The sequence below is a fragment of the Neovison vison genome, chromosome 1 (assembly GCF_020171115.1).
Source record: "Neovison vison isolate M4711 chromosome 1, ASM_NN_V1, whole genome shotgun sequence".
Taxonomy (NCBI): domain Eukaryota; kingdom Metazoa; phylum Chordata; class Mammalia; order Carnivora; family Mustelidae; genus Neogale; species Neogale vison.
Window position 1 is genome coordinate 221,689,096 of NC_058091.1, and position 25,412 is coordinate 221,714,507.

Sequence of the window (25,412 nt, forward strand, 5' to 3'; positions counted from 1 at the left end):
CAAAGACCAAAGTTTCATAGAAGCAGCTTTAAATCTTCCTACTTCAGCTTTTTTGGTCAATCAACATTGTATTTTACTTTATACAATTATCTTATGTAACTAATACTAAAATTATAATGATATATGATTAGGAGAAAAATGGTGATCATTAATACAGGTCACAGCTGCCCAAACTCTTTATGCTTAATTATTTGCAGCCATGAATCTAAAAACTGATGAACACACTGCTCTATCCAACCTGCTCTCAATGAAGGTCATCAGGAACTTCCATCCTGGTGAAGCTCCCAGTCTTGACCTCCTTCAGCCTTATAGCATCACTGGATGTGGCTGATGACCTCCTCTTCCTCCTCCTCAAAACATCTTCTCTACTTGGCTTCCAGAATGCCAATGGTTTTTGTCTTCAATCTCCTCTTTAGCAAAGCATTCTTGGCTCCTTTACTACTCGCTCCTCATGTCCTTGACCTCTCAGTTCCGAAGTTCCCCAGGATTTGGCTCTCTTCCATCTATGCTAACTCCCTGAGGAATCCTGTTGGTTCTAGAACCTTATATATCATGAATGACTCCCCAAATGTGCTTCCCTAGGCTGCTGTCTTTCCTCACCTCCACAATCATCTATCTAACTATCTCTTCACATTGCCACTTACACGTCCAATAGAAATCTCAACCCTACCCTGGAAAGGACAGAATACCCTCTGTACTACACAGCAGAGCATTTTAAGCACTGATGACATCTATTTCCCTAATAAGAGAAAGACCAAAGCATCTGTCTTATTAGAAACAAGAACCACCACTTACAGTCTTCAAATCATTATTGTCCTCTAACTGTTACAAATTTAGCAATGCACTCCTGAAACAATCTGCAGATGTTTCAGCAGACAATTTACAGAACATTCTAAGCAGGCATGACTGTCCTCAATTGCTTATTGGCACCGAATTTTACATGTTATTTATATGCACACTAACAGTGGAACGGGTGAGTACTGCACTCTCTCCAAGCAGCACAGTGAGAACCATCAATATTATATGGAATCCGTGACTCTTTTACAAAAATCCACCAAGACAGCAGACACCAGATGCCAGCCCGCACATCTCCCTGTGTATGAGGGCTTGCATGATGATCCACTGGATAGCAGGAGCTCTTCTAATTACTTTATGCATCAAAAAAAATTTCACTCAGAAAACTTCTGTGTAGAACATTCACCTGCCCCTTAGGAGTTGAGGGCTCTCAGGGACCCAGAGTAGCATAAAGCACAAACCTCAGCAACAGACTAGAAACTGGGAACAAATGCCAACATGGAAAGCCACAGAATGCATCCTTGTTCAGCGGACATTGTTGGCCCCCAGGGCACACACAAATCTAGGAGATAAGAGAACTGCGCTGAGCTTTCCATCTCAAGCTGTGTGCTGTATCAGGCCAGGGACTCTGTGCGGGTAGAAGGCTGGCTGTTAGGCTGGCTGTCCTGCTGGTTGTCCTTCTACCATCTTTCCCACTCAGTCAATGGCACCCCATCCTTCCAGTTGACCTGGCCAAAAACAGTGGGCTCAACTCCTTCAGCTCTCGCTCTCATAGGCCACTTCGAGTCTGTAAGCAAATCCCATCAAGTCTATGGTCAATGCACATCCAAGACCTGCTGGCTTCTCACTTCCACCACCAGGAGCCTCGTCCAAGCACCACCTTCTCTCACCTGGATTACATCAATCACTTCTTCACTAGCCCATATCCCAATGCTCCTGATTTCCTTTCATTTTCCTTTCTCCTTACAGCATCCTACATTCTAACAGGGGTCTACAAGCAATGGACTATGGGCCTCATCTAGCCTACTGTCTGATTCTGTAAATTAGTTTGTTGGGACACAGCCTAGCCATTCACCTATGTGTAACCTATAGCAGCTTTCCTACTACAATGGCAGTCATGCAGTCGTGAAAGAACTTGCCTGGCCCACAAGGCCTAGATCTAGTATCTGACCCCTAAGTTTGCGGATGCCCCCTCTAACACTAGTTTAATATATTGCTGTTCTCCCCTCCATGCAAGAAATCATGGACTTTTATCTGTTTATTACTGTATTTCCAGGGCCACTAACAGTGCCTGGCATAGGAGGTGCTCCATAAATATTTTTTTAGTAGACTGAGGAAGAAATTAATGACTAATGGATTGGTACAGTTCATTTCAGAAGGACACACTGGCGACTTCTCGTTAAACTGTCTTTGAAATGCACAGAAAAAAATATATCTGTCACATAAAGTACAGTGTAATAATTATAGATGCTCAGGTAACCGTCACCTAAAAAGTAGGATATGGCTCATATCATTTCAGTCAAAAGTACTGTCTCTCTAAAATCCAAAGTTAACTAAAATACAATGTGGAATTACACAAAATGGATCACATTCACCTAACAGAGAGCCATGGATCAGTCTGCATGTTCCAGTTCTTCAACACTGTTCAAAAGTGTCTCCCTTCTTGCACAGTAGCACACTTCAGGACAAAGGAAGAAGAGGGAAAATTCCGGACCCTCACTGTGAAGGCTCAGGCCCTTTCAGTTAAGCTGCCTTACATGAAGGCTTTGGGCACTTTAATATCCCCATCCCCTCTTATCTGGGGTCCCGAATCCAATTCCATTCTAAAATGAATACTACACCACTTAGGATCCTTTTATTTATGTAAGCCTCTGACTTCATTTTTCTTAAGCATTTGTGATCCTTCAGAGCAAAAAATTAAGACAGTCACCTTCAACTTCTCCTCCTTATATTTCACTTCCATTATTAACAAGACTGCTGCTGGTGCCCAGAGAATTCAGAGGGGAAAAAAAAACAAAAAACAAAAAACAATCTATTTAGAAACAATTCCGACTTAACTGCTGTGTCAATTCCTATCCATGTCTCCCTTCCTCTGAATAAGGGGGGACATTTGCATTAAAAACAGTATCTCTCTTACTTAGAATGCACCTGCTCAAGCTGATTAAACCCCCAGCAGGGTCATAATCCTCTACTTTTGAGATCACTACCACTCTAACAAAATGAGTTATCACTTCTATTGAGACATAAGGGGGGCGGGGTAGGTAAAACCAGAATCTTCCTCCTATGGGGCAGAAGAGAAGAATGGACAAAGAGGCAGGAAGAAAGGTTTCGGAAAAATAAGTACCAACAATATTTTCTCATCAAATCCACATAGAAATGTGAAGTCACATTTTACAGGAATTAACATTCCTGAAAAGAAATTTTTTTTTTCCCAAGGGTCATCAATCAGTTCAGGCTGTCAGCTGTAATACCCTGTAGCACAGACTGATCTGCCTATTTCTAATTTCATAGCATAACTCCATTACCCATAATAAAGGGTAAGTCCTATGAAACTTTATTCAAATTGTACTTTTAGGATTAGTTACAGGCACAATACCATATGGTTTTAAGATAGAAGAAAATAAGTATTGCAGAGTTCCATCTATTTCCTCCATTCATAAACATACACACCCAATATAATCACTTCATAATAAAAGTGCTAGAGAAAAGGACAAGCTAATCAGTTGATACTCTGCAAGACTTCATCTTATATAGTTAAGTGTAATGGGATAGGATCTTCCCTACTATTTCAGTAACAGTGTGCTAAATTCCAGGGGGACTCTTAAATATTACCCCTCTCCTCGTTCTACCAAAAGGAGAAAACAGTAGAAACCTAAATGATTCCTGCAATTTAGGACCTATATTTAAAATATTGAAATTCTGGTATCATGTGTTAGGCTAACATCACCCCTTTTTTTCTTCTTAATTTAAGGGCACAAGAATATACATTGTGGTGATAAGAATTTACAAATCTTTTCTAACAAAAAAGTGACCTCAATAAAGATATTTATCATTAATAAAATAAACACATTCATTTTACTTCTCTCCAAATACCATAATGATGCTTTGCTTCTGTAATAAACAGATATGCTGAGAGTTACCTAGTAAAATATATACAAGGTTAATGAAATTTAAAATAGTCACCAGAATGGAATCTTCTGAGAATATGCATAGAACTGTCTTAGTCACATTGAACCAGTGGTGGGAAAATAAGTTTATTTCCCTCAGCAAACCTACTTGGGCATATACATGAGCGTCTATATAGATTTGCAAGCACACACCTGGATCCCTGTACATGAACAGAACGACATATCTATTAGGAGAAAAGGGTATAAGCAGCTCAACAAAATTCTACAGGATCCTGCAGGCATTGATATTCTAACATGAATTTTTATGAGTTTTCAGGAAGGAAAAGTCTTGCTAATGAAAGGTTGGTAAGACATGACATCTCCGGGGAATTGACACACACACCCTGGGGCTCCGATCGCCAAGCCCCTGCTCGGCAGGTGGCATGGTCTTAGTTCAGAATCCAGTGAGCCGTTACCAGGAGGGACTCAATGCTCCAAAGCAGGAACCCCATCAAAGTCCCAGGTGAAAAACCTTCTACTACAGTGATTCCTATAGAAGTTACTCTCACCTAACGGTCACACTATGTTTGAGGATCAAATCACTAACAAATGACAACAAAATTACAAAGTGTAACTCTCTCCCTCCGTGGATTTCTTGCCACTATTTTCGTTACCTCCACCACCCCTCCCATGGGTCACAGGCCTGCCTCGAGGGGACAGGATGGCATTCAGGGAGCTGCCAAGAAGGCAATGTTACATTCATAAAAGGTGCTGTGGCTGCACAAAATCCTTTCGCTGGCTGAGGAGGCCACAGAAAGGCAATGATGTCCTAGAAAGGCAGACAGGTAGCCTCCCTTCTCTATTTCCTCTCTCCGCACACTCCCAAAATAATCATCAGTTTAGCAAAATTAAGTAAAAAAAAAAATCCTTCTCTTTTCATTACATGTTCACCAGCAATTCACATACCTCTAAAGGAAATGAAAAGCACTATCATTCTAATGGGCACTACATGTGTTAATAGTTGCTTTGCAATTTGAGGATCCACTCAACAATTATCAAGGTAAACATCCAAAGTCACATCCAGTTAACTGGAGGTCTTTTAAACCAGTGTTCCCGTTATTTCTCAGTCCTTTCTCAATATGGGGAAAAAGTATTTATTCCTGTAAACAAAGACATTCAAGTTGGTTCAAAAGTTAAGTTGTAGTGAGGACATGAATTTGCATTCAAACACACAAACACACACACACGCCATAGAATCTTCAAATTACAAAATATTCATGAACAATGCAGAAAGGAGAGCCAACTCGCTGCCTTTGGCTCAGGTCATGATCTCAGGGTCCTGGGATCGAGCCCCGCATCAGACTCTCTGCTCAGCAGGGAGCCTGCTTCCCTCTCTCTCTCTGCCTGCCTCTCCATCTACTTGTGATTTCTCTCTGTCAGATAAATAAATAAAATCTTTAAAAAAAAAAAAAAAAAGAAAGGAGAGCCAACTATCAAAATCCTTTGTTACTCTGAAGACACAGGTTAGTGCCCTTTATGCAAAGCTCTTGGGTCAAAGGTGAAGGTCAGTAAAAATCCAAGTACCACAAGTTAAACAGTTGGATGGCAACCCAGGAGTTAAAATGAAGCCAGTCACTAATTAGAAAAGCAGGTAACAACTGCTTGAGTTCTCTGTAACCTGTTTCCTCAGCAGTAGGAGGAGGCTACAGCCCTGGACCTCGTGGACTTCCAGGGAGGATGAAAAGGATGATCCACACAAAGCATCTAGCACAGCTCCTGTTCATAAAGGACCCTCAGTAAATGCCACTGGGCAGTCAGCATCGCCTTTCTCTGCGAGCCAATGGGAACAAAGCCCACCGTTCAATACGCACCGCTGGCTACTCACAGAACCACGTGGCAACCCTTAAGACACACAAGCCCACAGAATCAGGATCTCCCAGCCGAATGCAGACTTGTCAAAGCTCCACAGGGGAATCAAATGTGCTCAAAGCGGAGACCAAAAATACCACCATTGCACCAACTTCCCTATTCAACCACAAGTGCCCACAAGACAGGCTCCCTATTTTGTTTACTGTGCTCCTGGATTTCCCAAACATTGTCTTTCTCTCTAAGTTTGGTGTTTTATTTCTGGTTAGTGATCAATGGCCCTTCCACGTCTAGGCTTATGTAGTAAACTCGCCTGACGGTTGCAGGTACTATGCAGGGAGAGGGCACGCTACGGTGGGAGGGTGAACATCCTGAGCAACTGAGGAAAGGGAAAAGAACCACGGCGTCTGAACTGCTGATCTACTGTGTGTTCCATCTGACCCACAAACTTGGGTCACTTAAACGAACCACAGGGTCCTTCCACTTTACAATCCTAGGACTCAGGAATTCAAGGAGGTCAGCAATTCCATTGTGTGTGTGTGTGTGTGTGTGTGTGTGTGTATATATATATAGTCTGCTTTTACTGACCCCCCCGCCCCAGTGGGGAAGAACACTGGTTCCGGTATGAGACAAACAGCGAGGAAGTTGTTTCTGTGAGCTTCACATTCTGTAATCGTGAGACAGCGATATCCCTACCTTCCTTGTAAGGCTGAAGGCAGAATTTTAACAAGTAATGTATGCAAATCACCGACGCAGTGCCCAGCACACAGTGGGCCTTCAAAAAAACCTAGGATGAACTGCATCATCAACATTAAGATCGTCATGGAACACCACTCCGAAAGAACAGCATCAGAAATCCCGAGTATTTTAATGAGCTCTTGCTTTGGGTCATGTCTTAAGGTAATCTAAGTGCCTCATATTCAAATTTAATGTTTCCTTTTACCTTTAGGAAGAAATGCAGTCCATTAAATCATTAATGACAGCTTTGAGGTTCTCTTTTTTCAGTCCAGATGTGAATGCGCAAGGTGTCTATTTTCAAGGTTTAGCCTCTCTGGTGGAAGCCATTTTTTCCTGGCTTTGTATGTTTTTATAGTGTGTTATTACACAGATAATTGAGCACTGCAATTCAGCAACCAATTGTGGATAAGAGCCGCCAGCAAAGCTGTCAGGGAAATTAATTAGTAAAAGGAAAGAAAGGAGCAGTACTTACCATCTATTTACACAAGGAAGTCTCGGTCTTCGTTCCCGAACCCACTTTTACATACATGTTTAAACATCTGCCCTTTCCAGAGGATGGAGATGCAGGGCCCATATCGAAAGACACAGAAGTTTCTGCCCGAGGCTCATCTTGGGAGCTTGGGAAAGCAAGACCTTTGCTTCCCCGGGGCCTCACAACACTTGTCGATCCAGAAAGGAAGTGCTTCACCTCCAGGGAGTTCTTGGGCTTCCCCCTCTCCTGGATCAGCCCTCTCAGGACTTCCAACAGGAAGGAAACCAGGGACTCCAACTCAGTGGGCTCAGATGTTCAGCCAGGCTGCACTGGTCTTATTCCAGGCAGTTCTGCCTAATTCGTGACAACTGGCTAGCCAGCAGTGCCAGACTTCTAGAAACTAATTCTGACATAAAACCAGAACATAAAACACTTAAAACTTTTTTCAAAAAGTGTTTTTTCATCATCCCTTCTTTGAATTCCACTCCAAATTGTTTACCTAGCTATGGGGACAGAGAATAAATGAGACATTCCCATGCCACAGCACCCACAATCCTCAAGGCAAGGTGAGGAGACTCCAGCTTGGTGTTCCTCTAGCCCAAGTCTAGCCCAAGTCCTCTAGCCCACCAGGGGTGCCCCTCATCGCAGAGCTTCAGCTTCTCTTCCACTACACAGTCAACAGCCCTCCGTGCAGTCATTCACTCAAAGATTTCCTGCACACAGGGATGCAGTTGCCATGAGGACAAAGATGAAGCAGACAGGGGCTCCACTCTCACGAAGCTAGTGGTCTGGGGAGGGGTGAAGACACTACAATCCAGCAAGCTCAGTGCATTGACAGACCTATGGGTGATGATGGATGTAAGAAGCCCCTGGGTCAGAGCAGGGTGGGGACAGGGTGCCAAGAGAGGGAGGGAAGGAAGCACAAGACCTCTGAGTGGAAAGAAACCAAGTTCTAGGTACCTTATCTGCCTGGATTGTCATAGTTAAGTTTTTAGTCAAATTATACCAATGGCAGGGCCACAATTTTCAGTTTATGGGGCTGTAACACTTGAAGGCCTCATGCAACTAGCCAGACACTCAGTGGGGCCTCACGGACTGCTTTCCCAGGTATTTTTCCTGAAGGAAGAGTCTTGGCATGCTGGTCCAGAGAAGAAAGAACAGAGCTCAGAGCAGGTTCATTTGGGAGCTCAGTGTTACTTGCAAAAGCACAACCACCCCTATCATCCTACTTTGGTCTGCCCATTTTAAGCAGCACCACCTCCAGTAAGTTTTCCCCACTCACGCTATGCACATTTTCTCCAGTACCCCCGATGCCTTGCTTTCTAACTTACTGTGGCTTTTGGAAGCAACCACCACATCACACATGACCCCCACATCAGTAGATAAGAATCACTCACTTTCTGGTGAGGGAATTTTCTCCCATCCTTGCAGAATCCTAAAGCAGACATTAAGTCCCGGGAGTTTTATAGAGAGCGGGTTTTATCCTCAGGAGGTTCACTTCCCTCTCCACCTCCAACACTGGGAACTAGCTATCTGCCGGGTCTGGAGAAATTACCTTATAAAAGTCACAGGATCTGCCTTATAAAACCAGCTAGCCTAGGGAGGCTAAGGTTTAAAATGAGTTCGCACGGTTCGGAAGTCTCAAATGCTCCTAGATCCAGGGTTACCATGGCCACAGTTCAAGTCCTCAGTTAAAGCAAGAGCCCCATTCTGACACACACCATGCATGATTCCTGCCAGAGACCCAGAGGGTAAGAGCTTCTCCTTCAAGTTTCTCAAGTACTCGTTGAGGAAAAAAAAAAAAAAAAAGGGAAAAAGATTAAGGGAGTGTCTGAAACTCTAGCTGGGCCAAAGACATCATTGCTCTAAACCTGGCAAATTTCAAGTCATGAGTAATCAAAAGATATCCTAAAGCAAGGAAAGTCCTATCTTCAAGAGACAGTATCCAAAATGGCTTAACTGGTCAATTCTTACCCAACATACTTTCTCCTGAACTCTGCCCTCACCAACAAAAACAGAAAGTTCCTTACCACGGTGACTAAAATACTATTTGTCGTAAACATTGCTTCATTATCTAGGGAAAGATTAATCTTTGAAAAAGTAATCTTGATTAGAAAGTTATGAAGCTATAAATAAAGTGGTATTAAGGAAAATATGACCATTCTGGTAGTATTTTGTACCAGCAATTTTAAATTACACAGGCACAATGAATTAACCGTAAACATATGGAAACACCAACCTACAAACTCCTCTTCCTTCTCAATATTATTACTTTGGAAGAGAAAACTAAAGATTTTTCTGAGACCACAACTATACTTAGTGAACATACCTGTTACAGCAAATCACTTCACCTGGTACAACTTGCTCCTCTTTCACCTTCAAGGCACAAGGAAAATACTCTTTCAGGAAAATCCCATCATTAGATTCTGTCCTTCCTTCCCTCCCCGGACCCACCTTCAGTAGGAATCACCTTCTCGCTTGTTCATAGCACGCTGTGCACATTCAAGTCAACTCCCTCCATGTATGCTCTGTCTCCTTAACCGACTGCACGTTGCTTTAGGCAGGACCAGATTTTTTTACAAATTTCTTCTGCGTATGCTTTCCTTCCCTCCCACCTGCCAACTCCCACAGAGCTTTCCAAGAAGTGAATTAATACCTACGGACCTGACAAAGAGAAACAATGGGCACCTGCACACCATCTCCGACCCAGCGGAAGAAGGGTTAGAGGCAGCATTGGTGCCAGGCAGGAACCCTACCTCACCTCCAAGGTCACCTTTGCCAGTACCTAGTCTCGAAATAACATGCTAAGGGAATACTGCGACATCGCAGGACCCTGTGTCCACCCACCCAGCCCTCTAGTATTTCCTCCCCTTCTGTCCTCCCAAAGTACAGGCCAAAAGGCAATGGAAAGAAAGAGAGGCACCAGCCTGTACTTGGATGATACTAGATACTTAGCTCCAGCCTACAAGTTTACATTAAAATGAGCCCCCCCACATCCCAGAAAGCACCACTGTAACAGCCCCGAGTTTTTTTTTTTTTAAGATTTTATTTATTTATGAGATCACAAGTAGGCAGAGAAGCAGGCAGAGAGAGAGGAGGAAGCAGGCTCGCTGCTGGGCAGAGAGCCCAATGCGGGGCTCGATCCCAGGACCCTGGGATCATAACCTGAGCTGAAGGCAGAGACTTCAGCCCACTGAGCCACCCAGGCACTCCAGGCCCGAGTTTTCTAATACATCCTAGCTGAGCAACTGTTTTACCCACAAATGGAAAGCTATCCCCCCACCAAAAGTCAAATCAGTCTGACTGCCAAAGATTGAAAAAAAAAAAAAGTAATGGTAATTCTGTTATATAATCTGCCACTTTTCATCTAAGCCCACAGAGAGAGTAGCACCAATAATTAAATTTACATCCTTAGATGTCCTTAAGTGTCAAAATAAATTCCTAAGAACTGCAGGTAATAGTATCTGAACAACTCCACACAGTGCCCAAGTGATCACAGGATTTTCCTGAGTATAAAGTGAGCACCCCCTGACATTTCTCAGTAGAGCTTACACCTATCATTATGAAATCACACGGTAAACCTGTATTTATCATTTTTTAACAATCTGTGTTTTGGTTTCCCTTTAATTACCACTGACAGTCTCTGAAGGGACACGGTGAGGCTCTGACAGAGCCATCTCCACTGGGGGAACTTAGCTGTAAGCAACGTTGACGGGGCCTTCACCCTCTCTTTGCAAGAAACAATTGCACTAATTCCACAACTTAGCTTTAACTCCATCCTGAGAGGAGGGTAGACACACGGGAGAGAGAAAGCAAGCAGCTCTCAACATGATGAGTAAAAACACCCTCTACTCAGAATGATGTAGCTATCCTTCCTCAGTCTCGGCAAAGCTGGGTTCAGAAAACAAAGACTGCCTAAAAACACCTACTTGTTTTTTGTTTTTGTTTTTTGTTTTTTAACAAATAAGTTCCCCCGTGGAAGGAGGGTATGTAGCAATCATTTAAAACCTCATCTATAGATGAAGGATAAATCTTGTTATGGGAATTAACCTACAAAGAAAAAGCTAGCGGAAATTTAATAGTGCCCGCTGCTGAGGGAGAGAGGGACCACACAAATTAGAACATCATTTGCCCTACACCAAAATTTTATTGACAAAGAAAACATGTTTTGGGCAAACGCCTCCCAGTTTTAATTTTTTCCATTAATAGTATTTGTTTATTTAAAAGGTGTCCTTAAATTCTTGGCCTTCACAGGTCTCCCCCAGCAGAAATGAACTGAAAACTGCCAGTGGACATTTTGCTTGGGGTTCAAATGAAATGCCCCACATGTGAAGGAGTCCTGGGCCTCCCTGAGGTGTCCTTAGGACAAAGGAGAGTGACTGCCACACCTGCAGGAGGAGCCCCAGAGCTGCCACATGGCCAGAGTACAGGCTGAGTTGTGAGAGTTCCCTCTCCTCTGACTCATCTGGGCCCTGAGAAAACCTAGCAGGTCTGGACCCAGACCATCCCTGTGCAGATGTTGAGAATTAACCCCAATAATTCCTTTGTGCCACCAGCATCTACCTTCAGAAGCTGCTCTATTATCCCCAACACTAGAGGGAAAAGAGGCTTGCCCCAGTATCCCATTTATTCTGGGCCTTCATAACGCTTTTGCAGTCTCATTGAGATACCCAATCACCCTTGAAAATGACATCTCTGTAGGACGTCACACTCCGAGTTCCAACAACAGACTTTCAAACAAATTTATAAAACCACCCTGATTGCTTCAGCTAAAGATATTAGCTTAAGCTAGAGATACTAAAAGATATTAGCCTCTGGTCTTAAAAAAATAAAATAAATACAAGTCAACACATTGGTCCAAAACAAAATTCTCTTTATTGTGATTTAACTTCATAAACTGTAGTCTACTGCAGAGGATGGGCAGCTAGGAGCTAGAACAGCGCAGGAGAGCCCCAGCTGCCGGCTAGAGCAGACACCATACAAATCTTCCAAATTGAAGAATTTTTTAAAAATCAAAAATTGTTGGTCTAGACATGAGAACCTAGACACCATAGACTGGTGACATGCCATGTGACCCAGAGAGATTAATTCTGAGCAGTAAGAAAATTTCAAACCCAAGCCTTTTCTGTCTAGAGCCTACAGTAAAATAAAAAGGAGATTCTGCCACTGATGAAGGATTTGCAGACGGCTCTAAAGGAAAAGACCCAATTTGGTAGTCAGAGTCCCCAGGAGCTAATACTAAAAGACCATCCTTTATAGTTTCACCTACAACAATCACTTCTTTTTTAGTTTTTGTTTGAGAGAAACAAAGAGAGAGAGAGTATACTAACAGGGGGAGGGGCAGAGAGAGAGAGAGAGAAAATCCCAGGCAGACTCCTGTTCAGCACAGAGCCCTAAGTGGGACTTCAGCCCACAATTCTGGGATCATGACCGGAGCTAAAAATCAAGAGTTGAAAGCTCAACCGACTGAGCCACTCAGATGCCCCAGAACAATCACTTCTGATGCACACAACAGTATGCTAAAGCATCAAAAGAAATGCAAAACTGACCCTGTTATCCAGAGTTAAACTCCTCTGCAGGGGTTGGGAGTTAAGAGATAGTACCCTCTTTTTCTTTGGAAGACTGACAGAAACATACCAAGTAATTCTAAAAGATGAATTTGGGTGAATTGGAAGGGGAGGTGAACCATGAGAGACTATGGACTCTGAAAAACAGTCTGAGGGGTTTGAAGTGGCGGGGGGGGGGGGTGGGAGGTTGGGGTACCAGGTGGTGGGTATTATAGAGGGCACGGCTTGCATGGAGCACTGGGTGTGGTGAAAAAATAATGAATACTGTTTTTCTGAAAATAAATAAATTGGAAAAAAAAATGGAACATGAAACTTTTTTTTCCTGTATGTTTAAGTCAGCATAATCTGAAAGGAAGAATCTATGAGTAAATGTCTTTGTCAGAATTCCTTTCAAGAATATATGCCTATCCACAAATCAGAAAACACAGCGACCAAGTCTGTCAAAAGAAAGATGTGAATAAATAGTTCTAGGACAAATTATATACTGATAAGAACTTTAAAACTCCAATGTTTCTGTAGTAAGAGAGAAACAAAAAATTGGAGCAGCAAAGGACCTCTTGTTTCAACACATGTGAAAATCACAGAGGCTGTAATCCACCTACTAAGAAGTCAAAACAGAGTTGAGGCTCCCAACACGTCCACCAATACTCAGCCACTACTCATAAAATTACCAGAATTCCTGCAACTCATTTCCACTGACAGCAGCATTTTCTTAAGCACCAGTGAGTACAGCCCAGTATCACGGTTAATGTTTTAAGGCTGGTTATCAATATTTCATCAGAAATAAAAATAATTCCTTTCAACATGTGGCCAATAACGGCTTACTGCTACAAGTGTGATTGGGATGAACAACCAAAAATTACCCTAGCAGAATGCAGTTTCCCAAAGCCAACCAGAAAATAAAAATTGGTTTATAGTTTAAAATCCTCACTTGTAGAAACTCACTCAGCCCATTAACTAATGACCTGAAACTCCAGATCAGAGCTTTAAATCTTAGCCGTGACCTTAAGTTCTACAGACAGACTCTTCAGCCAAACTATTCACGCCAAAGGCACAGAGACCTATCCGCTAAGTAAGTTTTTTCATTAATGATTATTCGTTTATTCTTGTCACATCATCTAAGGTTCTGTGCTAGGTTCTTGGATACAGAGAGATCAAGAGGCTGGGACCTTAAGGAATGCAGGGTATATAATGTCAAGAAGGTCACTTAGCTACAGCTACAGCATGGTAGTGTGGACCAGCTGAATTATTAAATTTTAAAGGACTTTGGTAAAAGTTCAATGAATAAATGCATGTAGAGCCCTCAGAATGATGCCTTGACACATCCTATGCCTCAAATGCAATTTTGTGCAATATATGATTGTCCACTGAACCCCATGAACTATTCTTGGAGCAGGGATTTGACTTGATAGGATGCTGTTCCCACTCAGAGGAGCTTACAATCTAGTGGAGGAGAGACATTAATTATCAACAATACCACAAAACAACTGTACAAAATGGGAAGGAGAAATCAAATAAAGCATCAGAAAAGGCTATGCAACCTGTAAAGTCCTGTACAAATGTTAATCGTAAAGACAAGATCTGGCATAACCCAGCAACAAAGAAATGCAGCACAACCCTCAGAAAAAGAACTTCTGCTATCTTCCACCTTTTAATTTAAGTACAGTTGAGGCACATGTTACATTAGTCTCCAGGTATACAACATAGTGAGCGATCTTCAACTCCTAAAGTTAAAAAAGATACCTACTTTCATGAACAGTGCAGGCACTTTCATCCTCACCCTCTACCTCCTCTTACACACTTTTACATCTTCAATGGTTTTCAAAGATGATTGATGCCCAAAGTGAGAGCCCTAAAGCACGAAAAGATGTCAAATTGTTAAAAAAAAAAAAAGTAAAGGAAAAAAGTACCTTGTTCACAGAATAGTAAGGCAGGAAAACCACACCAGGACATTACAGGGGGAAAGAGAAAACAGAAAGTGAGAACAAAAAGAGCTTCTGAGTTTTTGGTGAATCACACAATTTCATAACCAAAAAAGGCTTTTCCCCCCCAAACATTCTATTCAATTGAAGGTTTACTACAATCTTCCAACTAATGTAGTTTGTTATGTTCTTTTTAAAATTCCGACAGCCACACTTCACAAGGGGAGTAAAGAAAAAATGCCAAAATGTCAAATTGCTTCTCTCCAGGTAAAACTCCTCCCAAGCTGGTCTTATTCCCCAATTTTAAAACTGTTACTCTCAGCTTGCTCTGGGTGGAAATGTTCCAATTTCCTTCTGAAAATAAGTTATGTTGACTTTTTAATAAAATTAAGAGAGATCCAACTTGTAATTTCCATTTTATCTCTTCTTCAAACAGTGATTTTTGCACTACGTCTAAAAGCCATCCGTCACCGCAGATTAAAAGTAGTCCTAAAAGGTTTTAGAACCACTCTGACCCTATTTACTACTGCTTACTAGCTTACCCTGCTTACTAGCCAGCAGTCAACAGCTTATGAGGATAACTTACTCAATCTATTTAGAACAAAACACCAAAAAATTCCAAAGACGTTAAGTGGTACAATAAATTTACAAAAGTAGTATTTCAAATAATAGATATGTAAGTTAAATGACCGATACAAAGAGCAAAGAGAAGGCAGTCTTTCCTGATTTGACCGTAGCTTTCTGATGCTCACACAATAATCTTTAAACTAAAGCCGTACCAACTTAACCCTGAGCTTCTACTCACTAGTCACAAGAGAGCCACAAAAATGAAAGGACAGCCTTTTCTTGAGTCTTCCTCACAGGTACTCTACTCATGTAAGAGGAGTATGAAAGTGTTCTTTTGGTCAAACTTTTTAAGGATGACTTCTCTCCAAACAAGCAAATCTCAGGCTGCCCTTCTGTGTGGAGCAACTCTCCCCTCCTCCCTTGGCTGCACCTGAGGGAGAATCCCCACAGCTGCCCTCTTAAAACAAGCCTGAGGGGATGATGACTTCAAATAAGCCTCAAACCATATCAATTAAGCTTCAGAGGATTTCAGCTAAGCATTCCAGCTAAAGCTAAAGGAGTAACAAAGCAGATTTTCTGAGTTTATGTTACATGTGTAGGAGCTAGACACCATAACATAAATTATTTATTCATTAAAAAAAAGCTGTTTGTGAAAATAATCCTTGAACCTTTATATACAAAATAGATTTCATCACCACTGCATCCCATCTCAACACCTTAATGTAGCTTAGGTAGCAATGACTGCCCCAAGAAGCAATTTTAAATTTGTAACTTCTGTAATCGAAGTCCCAATGACATATACAGTGACCTAAGATTTTAACCAATTCTAACCCAATTTTATTTTCCTTCCACCGATGATGCACTGGAGCCCTTCCTACTGGGCAAAAGGTATACCCATCTCTGCCTAAAGGAATGCCCAAAAACAAATGTCAATACCAGAAGTCAGAGATATGATGGTATTATTTTCAAAACCAGCAGAGAAAGGCACAAAATCATGAGCCAGGAGTGAACTACACACCTACCTTTTCAGCTTATTAAAAATGAACTGACCAAGTTCTAAGGCAGAGGCCAAAAGACCCACACCTGACATGTTTATTAATGTATATTCTACTACCTGAACTAAACAAGCTGCACCTGTGCGCTTGCCTGCCACTGAAAACAACACTAAATTACAAATTCAAGAATAATAAAATTAAATTTTCATTTTCCACATGATAGCCTATAAAATTAGTTAAGAAAAGAAAGCCAATTTGTCAGTATTTCCACTCTCCCTCCCACATCGCTACCTCCCCCCAGCCCCCAATATCAGTACAAACCATTTGGGCTGAAAGGTTCAGTGGAAATAAGTACCATAATCAAAATTATATCGACTGTGTCCAAGAAAGGAATTGATGGGCTGGCAAAAGAGTACAAGCTTAGGGTACAAATTCATAGGCTGTCTCACAGACACATGTGAGACAGTTGTGAATTCAAATCATTAAATAAGCCGTGAACGCTCTTTATTAAGAGAAATGGGAGGGTCCACCAGAAACTGCACAGGAATTCTATACATTGAAGTGGGACTCCATTGTATGTGTGCCGCTGACCACGGTCCTGAACCAACATTTCGCCTTCCAGGGAACGGTTTCTCGCCTATCTATCCTTCCCAGGGATTCCGAACACGGTGAGAGAGTGCGGAGACAGACAGGCACAGAGAGGGAAAGACACAAGTATACAGAAGATGCCGAGGACAAGACTTCTGCTGAATGTTATGCTTTAATCCAAAACAACAGTACCAGATTAAAAAAAAAAAATCAGACAAAATATTGGAAACATAAGAGAACAAGAATCTCTGAATTGAACAATGCCAAGTTATGTAAATAGTGACCTGAACAGGCTTGTAGGGCAGTGCATGAGGTTGGTGACAGGGAAACAAACCGCAGTCCCTGCACCAGCATGAGTTATAAGGTAAGTGCTCCGAGATTATTTTCATTTTTGCCTTAAAGGATGACATGCTTACACTGACCCCAAAGGGTCAAAACAAAGGGGGGGGGGGGAGTAAAGCACAATATACATACACGAATTCTTGCACTTTTAAAAGTACTATCACACTTCCGAAAGATTTCCTTTCTGCGAAACTGGGGTGACCCCTTGAACACCTGCCTTCTCTGTCCCACCTGACCCTAATGCTTATGTGAACCAAAGATGGCTTCCAGAAAATCATTTAATGTGTCTTGTCACTCTCTTCTGAGTCTCCAAGTCATTAGCCACAATGTTTAAGCTCACGGTCACTTCACCAGCCTCTCCACCAGGCTGATGTGCTGCCTTCTGACTAAATCCCTGGGCACAGCAAGTAATTTACATATGCATAGAGTCTCCTAGGATATTATTTAATAAATGACCACTAAGAGGAGGTTCCATGAGTAAAAGAGAGAGAGTATCTTAATAGAAGGGTTAATGAACCATACACCATAAAGTTTTCCTGTTAGTACATTATAAGAGATGCTCTATGAAATTAAAAGTGATAACTATGTTACATATCTACCTATTCATGAATGAAAGGGCCTGCCAATAAAACATGCTGGTAGCATAATTCACCAGAGAAAGGAACTCTAGGCTTCTAATTATTCCTGGCCATGGCGTGCACAGTGTGCATAAACCAGCTCTTCCATACTCGGTAGTAAGAACAAATGCCATTATGGAATGCATACTATGTGCCAGTCATCATGCTGGGGACTCTAGAAAACATCTCATTAAGTCTCAGGACAACCTTCTGCAATAAACATTGTCATGCCCAGTTTACAGATGAGGAAACAGTTTCAGCATTAAAAACCTTTCCAAGTCACACAACCCATTACTGGCTGAACTAGTGTCGTTAGTCTGTATTCTCCGACACTACGGACCCTAGAGCAGAGGGAAAACTGGCCTGGCTGCTAGACCTGATGGGAGGAAAGAAAGGAGCACAAGACCTTTCCAGACAACACTACAGACTGTGATAATGTGATTATAAATGGCATGGGGTTTCTTCCATCTAAAAAGTGTAATCATCTTTTCTAAGATAGAAATGTGCATGCATACACATACACCACACTCAATTTTCTCTAGTGTCAGGCCACCTGGTTATCGATCCTCCTCACTGTGATAAATTTTCTTTTCTTTTCTTTTTTTAAAGATTTTATTCACTTATTTGCCAGAGAGAGAGTGAGCACAAACAGAGGAGCAGTAGGCAGGACCCTGGGATCATGACCTGAGCCGAACGATCAGGTCATGATCCCAGGTGTCCCTGTGAGAAACTTTGTAACAAGGTCTTTCTACAGTTTGTCATCTTTGCACCCCACATTATAGTTCTTCTATCCCCTTCCTCAAAGGGACAAACTGAGAAACAACTGGATTCATTCATACATTGTGTAGATTACATAGCTTGGTCATTGACTAAAACAGTGGCAAAATATAAATACTTGACTTTTCCCTAGAATACCTCAGACCAGAGGTGGAAAGGGCAAAATCCTTAGTTCTCTGATGCTGACCCTTCCTTCTCCAGAAAAATACAAGCAAACAAGCTAGACTCTCACAACGTGTATTAGCTCACAAACACCACACTTCCCACCAACAGGGAAGCTCATACAATCTCAGGGCAATTTCACCTTGTATTCACCTTGGGTAAATGTTTTCCTACAATTTACTGTGGAAATGAAAGACTGCAAGCCCCTCTTCTCAGTCACCATTCCCATGAAAAGTTTTTCCTCCAAGAAAATAATAGGCTTAAGGCTTTCATCACAGTGAAAAGGAGCACTGATAATCACAATACGATAATCTCTGGAAGAGAGCTAAATTCTTTTTCTAGGATATTTCCCATGTGTTTACCTGGAGAACCTGAACTACCAGGAATGAGCCCCTGTTCCAGGTACACACCATTTATCAAGATGCCTTCTTCTAGGTCATCAGCTCCAACCCTGAAACATTTAAACAGGCTACATGAGCAGCTCCCAAGAGCTAGGCTTTCAGGCTTCCCACCTTCCGAAAACACAAATCTTATCAGACCACTTTCTTGATTCAGTCCTTCTATGGCTCCCAGTACCCCTGGAATGAAGTCCACAAGGTTCTGGACAACCCGCTGCATCTCTCTCAAGCATCATCAGGAGGGATGCTATGCTCCCTCCTCCATGCCAAATGACCCACAGACCTACCATATTCTCTCTGGCTTCACAGACTCCTGCTCTCTACATTGCTCTGACCCCTTCCCTCCTCCCAGCTATTTCGAACTCATACATTAGGTCTCAGCTCAAATATTGCCACCTCAGTGAGGCAATGCTCACCTCCACATTAAAGGAGTTATATGATACAGACACACTCCCTCACAGTCTGCTCCTCTGTACCTATTTACCACCTGGGAAACCAACTAATAATTGTATGTTTAGGGACTATCTCCCCCCAACTACACTAGAAGCTCCGTGAGCTCCAAGCTATCTCTGTCTCATCCACTCTCAGACCCTTAAAGCTGAGGCCAATGCTTCGTAAGAATCTCATGCAATACATATTGCTTGACTGATTCTTTAAACTCATGGCTCTCTTGCTGAAATTGCGAGTCAAAAAAGGAGACTAAATATTAAATGCACCAAGATTTATACACTACTTTTGTTCAAATTATGTAGCTGCTATGATTAATAAAATACAAACCCAAGAAAAGCTTTACTGAAGGGGACTGGGTGCCTCAGTCAGTAAAGCGGCTGCCTTTGGTTCAGGTCATGAGCTTGGGGTCCTGGGATAGAGCCCTGAGCCAGGCTTCGTGCTCAGCAGGAAGTCAGCTTCTCCCTCTCCCTCTGTTCCCCAACTCTGCCCCACCCCAAGCTCACTCGTGCACGCAAGCGTGCTCTCTCTCAAAAAATAAAATCTTAAAAGGGGCGGGGGGGCTTTACTGAATCCATGGTTGTTTTTGCTATTTATTTGCTTAAGTAATCAACACTAGAAATTTATCTGCTGCATCACTATCACATGGCACACGCCAATATTACTAAAAGCAGTACTCAAACTCAAACACTAATTAATAGAACAGTTCAGAGACGTCCCATTACTGTGCTTACTTAACACAGGAAACTTTCCCAACGTATGTCAACAAAACAAGCCCTTCAGTGTTGCAGAGTATAAGTGAGCTACTTTATATGGAGTTGAAAAGCCTTTCAACCACTAAGCCTTTTTTTCAGCCATTCTAAGAATCCTTCAAAGTTTCAAGTTCTAATATACACAGTGAAAAGCAGATTTAATACACAAGTCCCTTCAAAGGCATTTTGAATAGAACCTCAGTGATTTGGTTTTACCTGGATCTTAGGACGCCTGGGTGGCTCAGTCGGTTCAGTGTTGGACTCTTGATTTCCACTCAAGTCATGATCTCAGGAATGTGAGATCCAGCCCCACATCAGACTCTGTGCTGGGCATGGAGCTTGCATGAAAGTATCTCCCTGTCCCTCTGCTCTGTTCCCTCCTTCTCCCTTTCTCTTTAAAAAAAAAACAAAAACAAAAAACAAAAAAAACCTGGATCCATGAGATATTTTTGATAAGAGATCTAGAGGTCTGAGTATAACTCCCAACAGACAAAAACAAATGGATACACATACAGTCAACCCTTCAATCAAATGCACAATGATTTTCAAAGATGCCATTTTTCCCTTATTCGTTCAACATATATTTATTGCGTCCCTACTAATGTATTAGACATCCTGTGCTAGGCATACAAAGCAAAATCCCTGCCATCGAGAAGTTCAGTGAAACAGCAAAATAGCACCTGAATACTTCACTAGTGTCCTCCACAGCTGCTTTGAGAAATGACAGAGCGGAGTGCCCAGAAGTCTGAGACATGTGATCAGAGAACAGTCCTCCAATCGAGATCACAATAGACTCATAGAGCCCACTACCTCTCAAAACTCACAGACTCTAAATGCAAAGGCTTCAGAAAGCAGCAGAGGGAGTCAGGTGCAGTTTATCAAACGAAATGACATGAGCCATCTCTAACTCTGCGGTGTTTCACATGCAAAAGAACTACAGTCGCGGCCTTGTCAAACCATTGTTTTTAAGCACCAAAAGCGTAAAGGGCCCATTTAAGCCTGTAACACTTAGTAAGTTCACACACATACTGAAAGTAAGATAAAACACAAAATACTGTAAGACACTACTAGATATAGTCAAATCAGCTTTCACATGATTGCCAAAAAAAATTAGCACCACAATTATACACTACGTATTTGAATTTTGCTGTTTTTTAACAAGTTACAGAGTATGTTACTGTAAAAAGAAAAAACACACTTTGGAAAGCAAGGACTCTCCCAAGCTAGACATAACAATTTCAAAAACTAAATGAGCCTTTTCCCATTTTATGGGTTGCACTTAAGCCTTTTAATGCTTTATACTCAGGGCCTTGCTGGAGCATAACTAACATTACACTAACTTTGCCCTGCCATAACACAACCTGATACAAATAAAATCTGTTTCCCAGCTTATGCTAATAAAAATCAGAATAACCTGAACAGACACAGCCTCAGGTTCTCTCAAAGCAGCAGATTATTTATGTATAAATAAAAATAACAAGCCAGCCCAAGTTCGTAATTTCATGTCACAAAATTTTCATCACAAGTTAACCTGAAAAATTAATATTTACTTAGCACTTAATACTCTATGTTAGATACTGTGCTAGGATTAAATTAAATGGCATGTATAAAATGCCTAACTCTATCATTATTATTCCCATTTAACAGGGCTTACATGAGTTGAGTGGTCCACAATCCCACATCTAGTTAATGTGACAGCATTGGGATGCAAACCCAGGCCTTCCCACTAAACTTAGTGTTTGTAACTTAACTGAACCCTCTGAGACGGTGTTTGTATCTATGTGCATTTTCTTAGGAACAGATGGAGAGCTTACATTAGATTCTCAAAGAAGCCCACGATCCCCACATAAGTTAAAAAAATCACCGCACCATATGATCACCTGTAGGGGGATAAAAAAACAAAACAAGAAACGCCACACACTGGACTTCAAGGCCTTTTACCAAGACTACCACTTCTGTACTCCTACCACTTCTGTACCTCCTAAGGAGGTAAAAACTCCACAGTTATAGTTGCACTTTAAAATCCTCAGAGCAGGGCGCCTGGGTGGCTCAGTGGGTTAAGCTGTTGCCTTCGGCTCAGGTCATGATCTCAGGGTCCTGGGATCGAGGCCCGCATCGGGCTCTCTGTTCAGCGGGGAACCTGCTTCCTCCTCTCTCTCTGCCTGCCTCTCTGCCTACTTGTGATCTCTGTCTGTCAAATAAATAAAATCTTAAAAAAAAAAAATCCTCAGAGCAAGTCAAGATTTCCACTCCTGGATCATTTCCAGCAACCCCTGACACAGAGTAAGTTACACAATAAATTGTAATACTGTATCAGTTTACATCCAGTTCTGAGATTTCACAAATACTGACCAAATTTATTTAGTCATTGCACTTTCCAAAATATGTTTCCAACAACCAAGCCTCACTGCATTGCCTGTGAAATAAACTATCATTATATCCACTTCCGAGAAAGTCAAACACTGTCACCCTAAGGCCACGCAATAAATCAGCTATGGAATCAGGATCCAAAGTGAGAAGTTACCTACTTCCCCCCACCCCCAAGATACGTGAGACCATGTCCTTTACCCCAGAGCATCCTCTCCTAGCTACCCAGAAAACAGTGGGCATCTTTTCTACTAATGACAACATTAAATGAGATCCAGTAGTAAATCAATGAGTTAGGGCATACCCCTAGCTGCCCTATGACAAGTGTGCTCCTCTTAAAGCTGAGGCAGATATCACAGGGAAAACACCTGGCACATGCCTGGCATCTTCAAAATGAGACAGAGCCACTGAGGGACCCTGACAGCCCTGTGATAGGTATGGCACTCAGCTTAACTCCCAGCATCCTGTCCCTAGGATCAATCTTAATGATTCAGCCATCCTAAATTCCTGAACAAATAAACAAAAACAAAACAAAACCCACATTTATGTGTTAATTAACTTTATCTTGAAGTTAATTGGTTCAAATCCCTCATTCTACAGATAAAACTGAAAGTCAGAGGAATGCAACAATTCACCCAAGGCCTCACAACTCAAGAGCAGAGAGACAGTTCTAGAAAGCAGGTCTCCAGACACCTGTCCAGGATCCTGACATTCCTTCTGGGCATAGAGAAATCAGTCAGGGATACTGGCAGAAGGCTGGCCATTGACGTGACATCGAGGACTTCACTCCCCCCCCCCCCCCCCCCCCCCCGCCTTATGCCAGATTCACTCTTTGCGTCCAGACTGAGATCCCTGGGGCCCAATGTCAGGACACTGACCTCAACTTGCATGTTCTGAGAGACAAGGACAACTGCTTATTAAAGCTAACCCCCCATGAGAGAAGAAAAATAGGATTCTGTCACTGAAGAATTAACTTCACAAGGAGTCTATGTTAGGATGATGTTTTATTTATAATCCTGCCTGACCAAGATGACTTCTTCACAAGCACCGTCCCAAGCAAACAATTTTAAAGATAATGAAGAACGCCTTGCTTTCTAAGCGTGCGCCAAAGGCCGAAAAAACAAACAAAAACAAACAACAAAAAAAAAAAACGAAAAACAAGGAAAGCAGTGGAGAGGACACCAAAGTCATATGCTCAACGTGGCAGCGGCGCAACCGACAAGTTTTGGAAGAACATTCTTCCAAGAAACCAGGATGGACACAGTCCCCCTCCCCGCCCTCGCAGAAAATGGGAGGTTCTCTATCCAGTTTGGCAACCCGCGCGCATCTGGACACCCGGGAACAACCCGAATGGGCGCTGCCGGCGGACGGAAAGCTGAGAGTCCCCCTCTCTCAGGAGACCGACGCTGCGCGGACCAGCCAAAACCACCCGCAGGGGATCCCGGGGGCCGGCGTCACTGACAGCATTCGCGCAACTCCGCGGCACTGCCCGCACTCTTCTGCCAGGACCCACACACAGTCTCTTCCCCTCACCACACTCCCCTCCGCCCGAAAGCTGAGGCGGGAAGCAACGCCCGCTTCGGAAAATGAGCTCTTAGTTGCGGGGACAAGCTAGGCGTCCAGATCACACCCGTACCCAGACCCATCGTAGCAGATACGGGCAGTGAGTTCGCGGCTTTGACATCTTGGAAAGCACACTCTCAGAGAGCGCCTGAAGACACGCAAGCGGAGGTAACAGTCACAGGTAGTCAATAGACCATCGAGAGGCTCCTAACTGCCATCACCCCGGCCTCCGGGCAGAGCACCTGGGTTCCCTCCCTGTCCCCATGCCCCGGGTGCGCCCTGCCTCTAGTCGCGCGCGGGGCGCAGAGCTGAGGTCTCCCGATACCCGGGACCCGGCGGGGAGCGGGGGAAGGAGGAACTCACCTCCTCGTCCTGCTCTTCCTGGGACGCGCTGCTTCCCCGGGGCGCGGGTAGCGCGGTTCCTCCGGAGAGCTGCGGCGGCGGCGCACAGACTCCAAGCTCAAGCACCACGCGCGCGGGAGCCCACGCGGCCGGCGGCCGGGCTCTCACGGCGCCGCCCGGCGGCGGCGGCGGCGGCGGCGGCGGCTGCTGCTCGCGGGAGAAGCCGCCGGGCTCCCCTTCCTCCGACAGAGTTTCTGAACCCGAGGAGGACTCGGCCGAGGAAGCGCCTGGAGAGGACGCGGCGGCCACCGCAGGGGCGGGAGCTCCGGGGCCGTGGCCGCTGCAGCCGCGAGGCACCGGCTCCGGCGCCTCCGAAACTTTCTCCCCCATTTCCCTCTCCGGCCCAAAGTGCGGCCCGGGGGGCGGCGGGGACGCGGCGCGCACTCAGCGTCTCCAGGGAAAGCTGCGGGCTGCGCGGCTCCGGGTCGCTCTCGCTGACGCTCCCGGGCTGCGGGGAGCCCCGCCGGCGACTACATGGCCGCGGCACGGCCGCCGGAGACCGCCGCCAACTTACCAGCCGCCCAGACTTGGCGGCCGACGGGGGCTGCCGCGCGCGGGGACAGGCCAGCTCGAGTCCGCGCTCTACGTTCCACAACCCGTGCGCGCCGCGCCCGCGCCACCGGGACTGCGGCTTCGCCAGCAAAACCTGCCTCCGGGCAGGAGCGGGGCCGGCGGAGGAGACGGGCAGTCCGGGGAACCAATGGCGGGCCAGGCGCGCCGGTGGGCGGAGGCTGCGGCGCCCCCGGCCGCTCGGGCGTCAGGTAGGGGAGGCGGGGCCGAGACTCGGACTACTGGATCCCGCCGGAGCGCTTGGGGCCCAGGGGACTCCGGAGAGGAGGAGGGGGGACCCTGGAGGGTGGGAGTGGAAGCCGGCATCCGAGCCAAAACCTGGGATTGCGAACTTGGCGGGGAAGCGGCTGTCCGTCCTTGGAATGCCTTGGAGAGATGGCTGAGGGGGCGGTGAGACC

At 44.0% G+C, this 25,412-nt stretch overlaps 1 protein-coding gene across 3 annotated transcripts in view; it reads right to left on the minus strand.

The window, feature by feature from the left end:
* Positions 1–24,774, minus strand: part of MAST4 (microtubule associated serine/threonine kinase family member 4) — a 553,319-nt gene extending 528,545 nt beyond the window's left edge. For all 3 annotated transcript variants that reach the window (XM_044267825.1, XM_044267824.1, XM_044267823.1), the window contains exon 1: positions 24,406–24,774. In XM_044267825.1, the coding sequence (XP_044123760.1) occupies positions 24,406–24,774 (369 nt within the window). The remainder of the gene's footprint in view (positions 1–24,405) is intronic.
* Between the last annotated feature and the right edge of the window lie 638 nt (positions 24,775–25,412).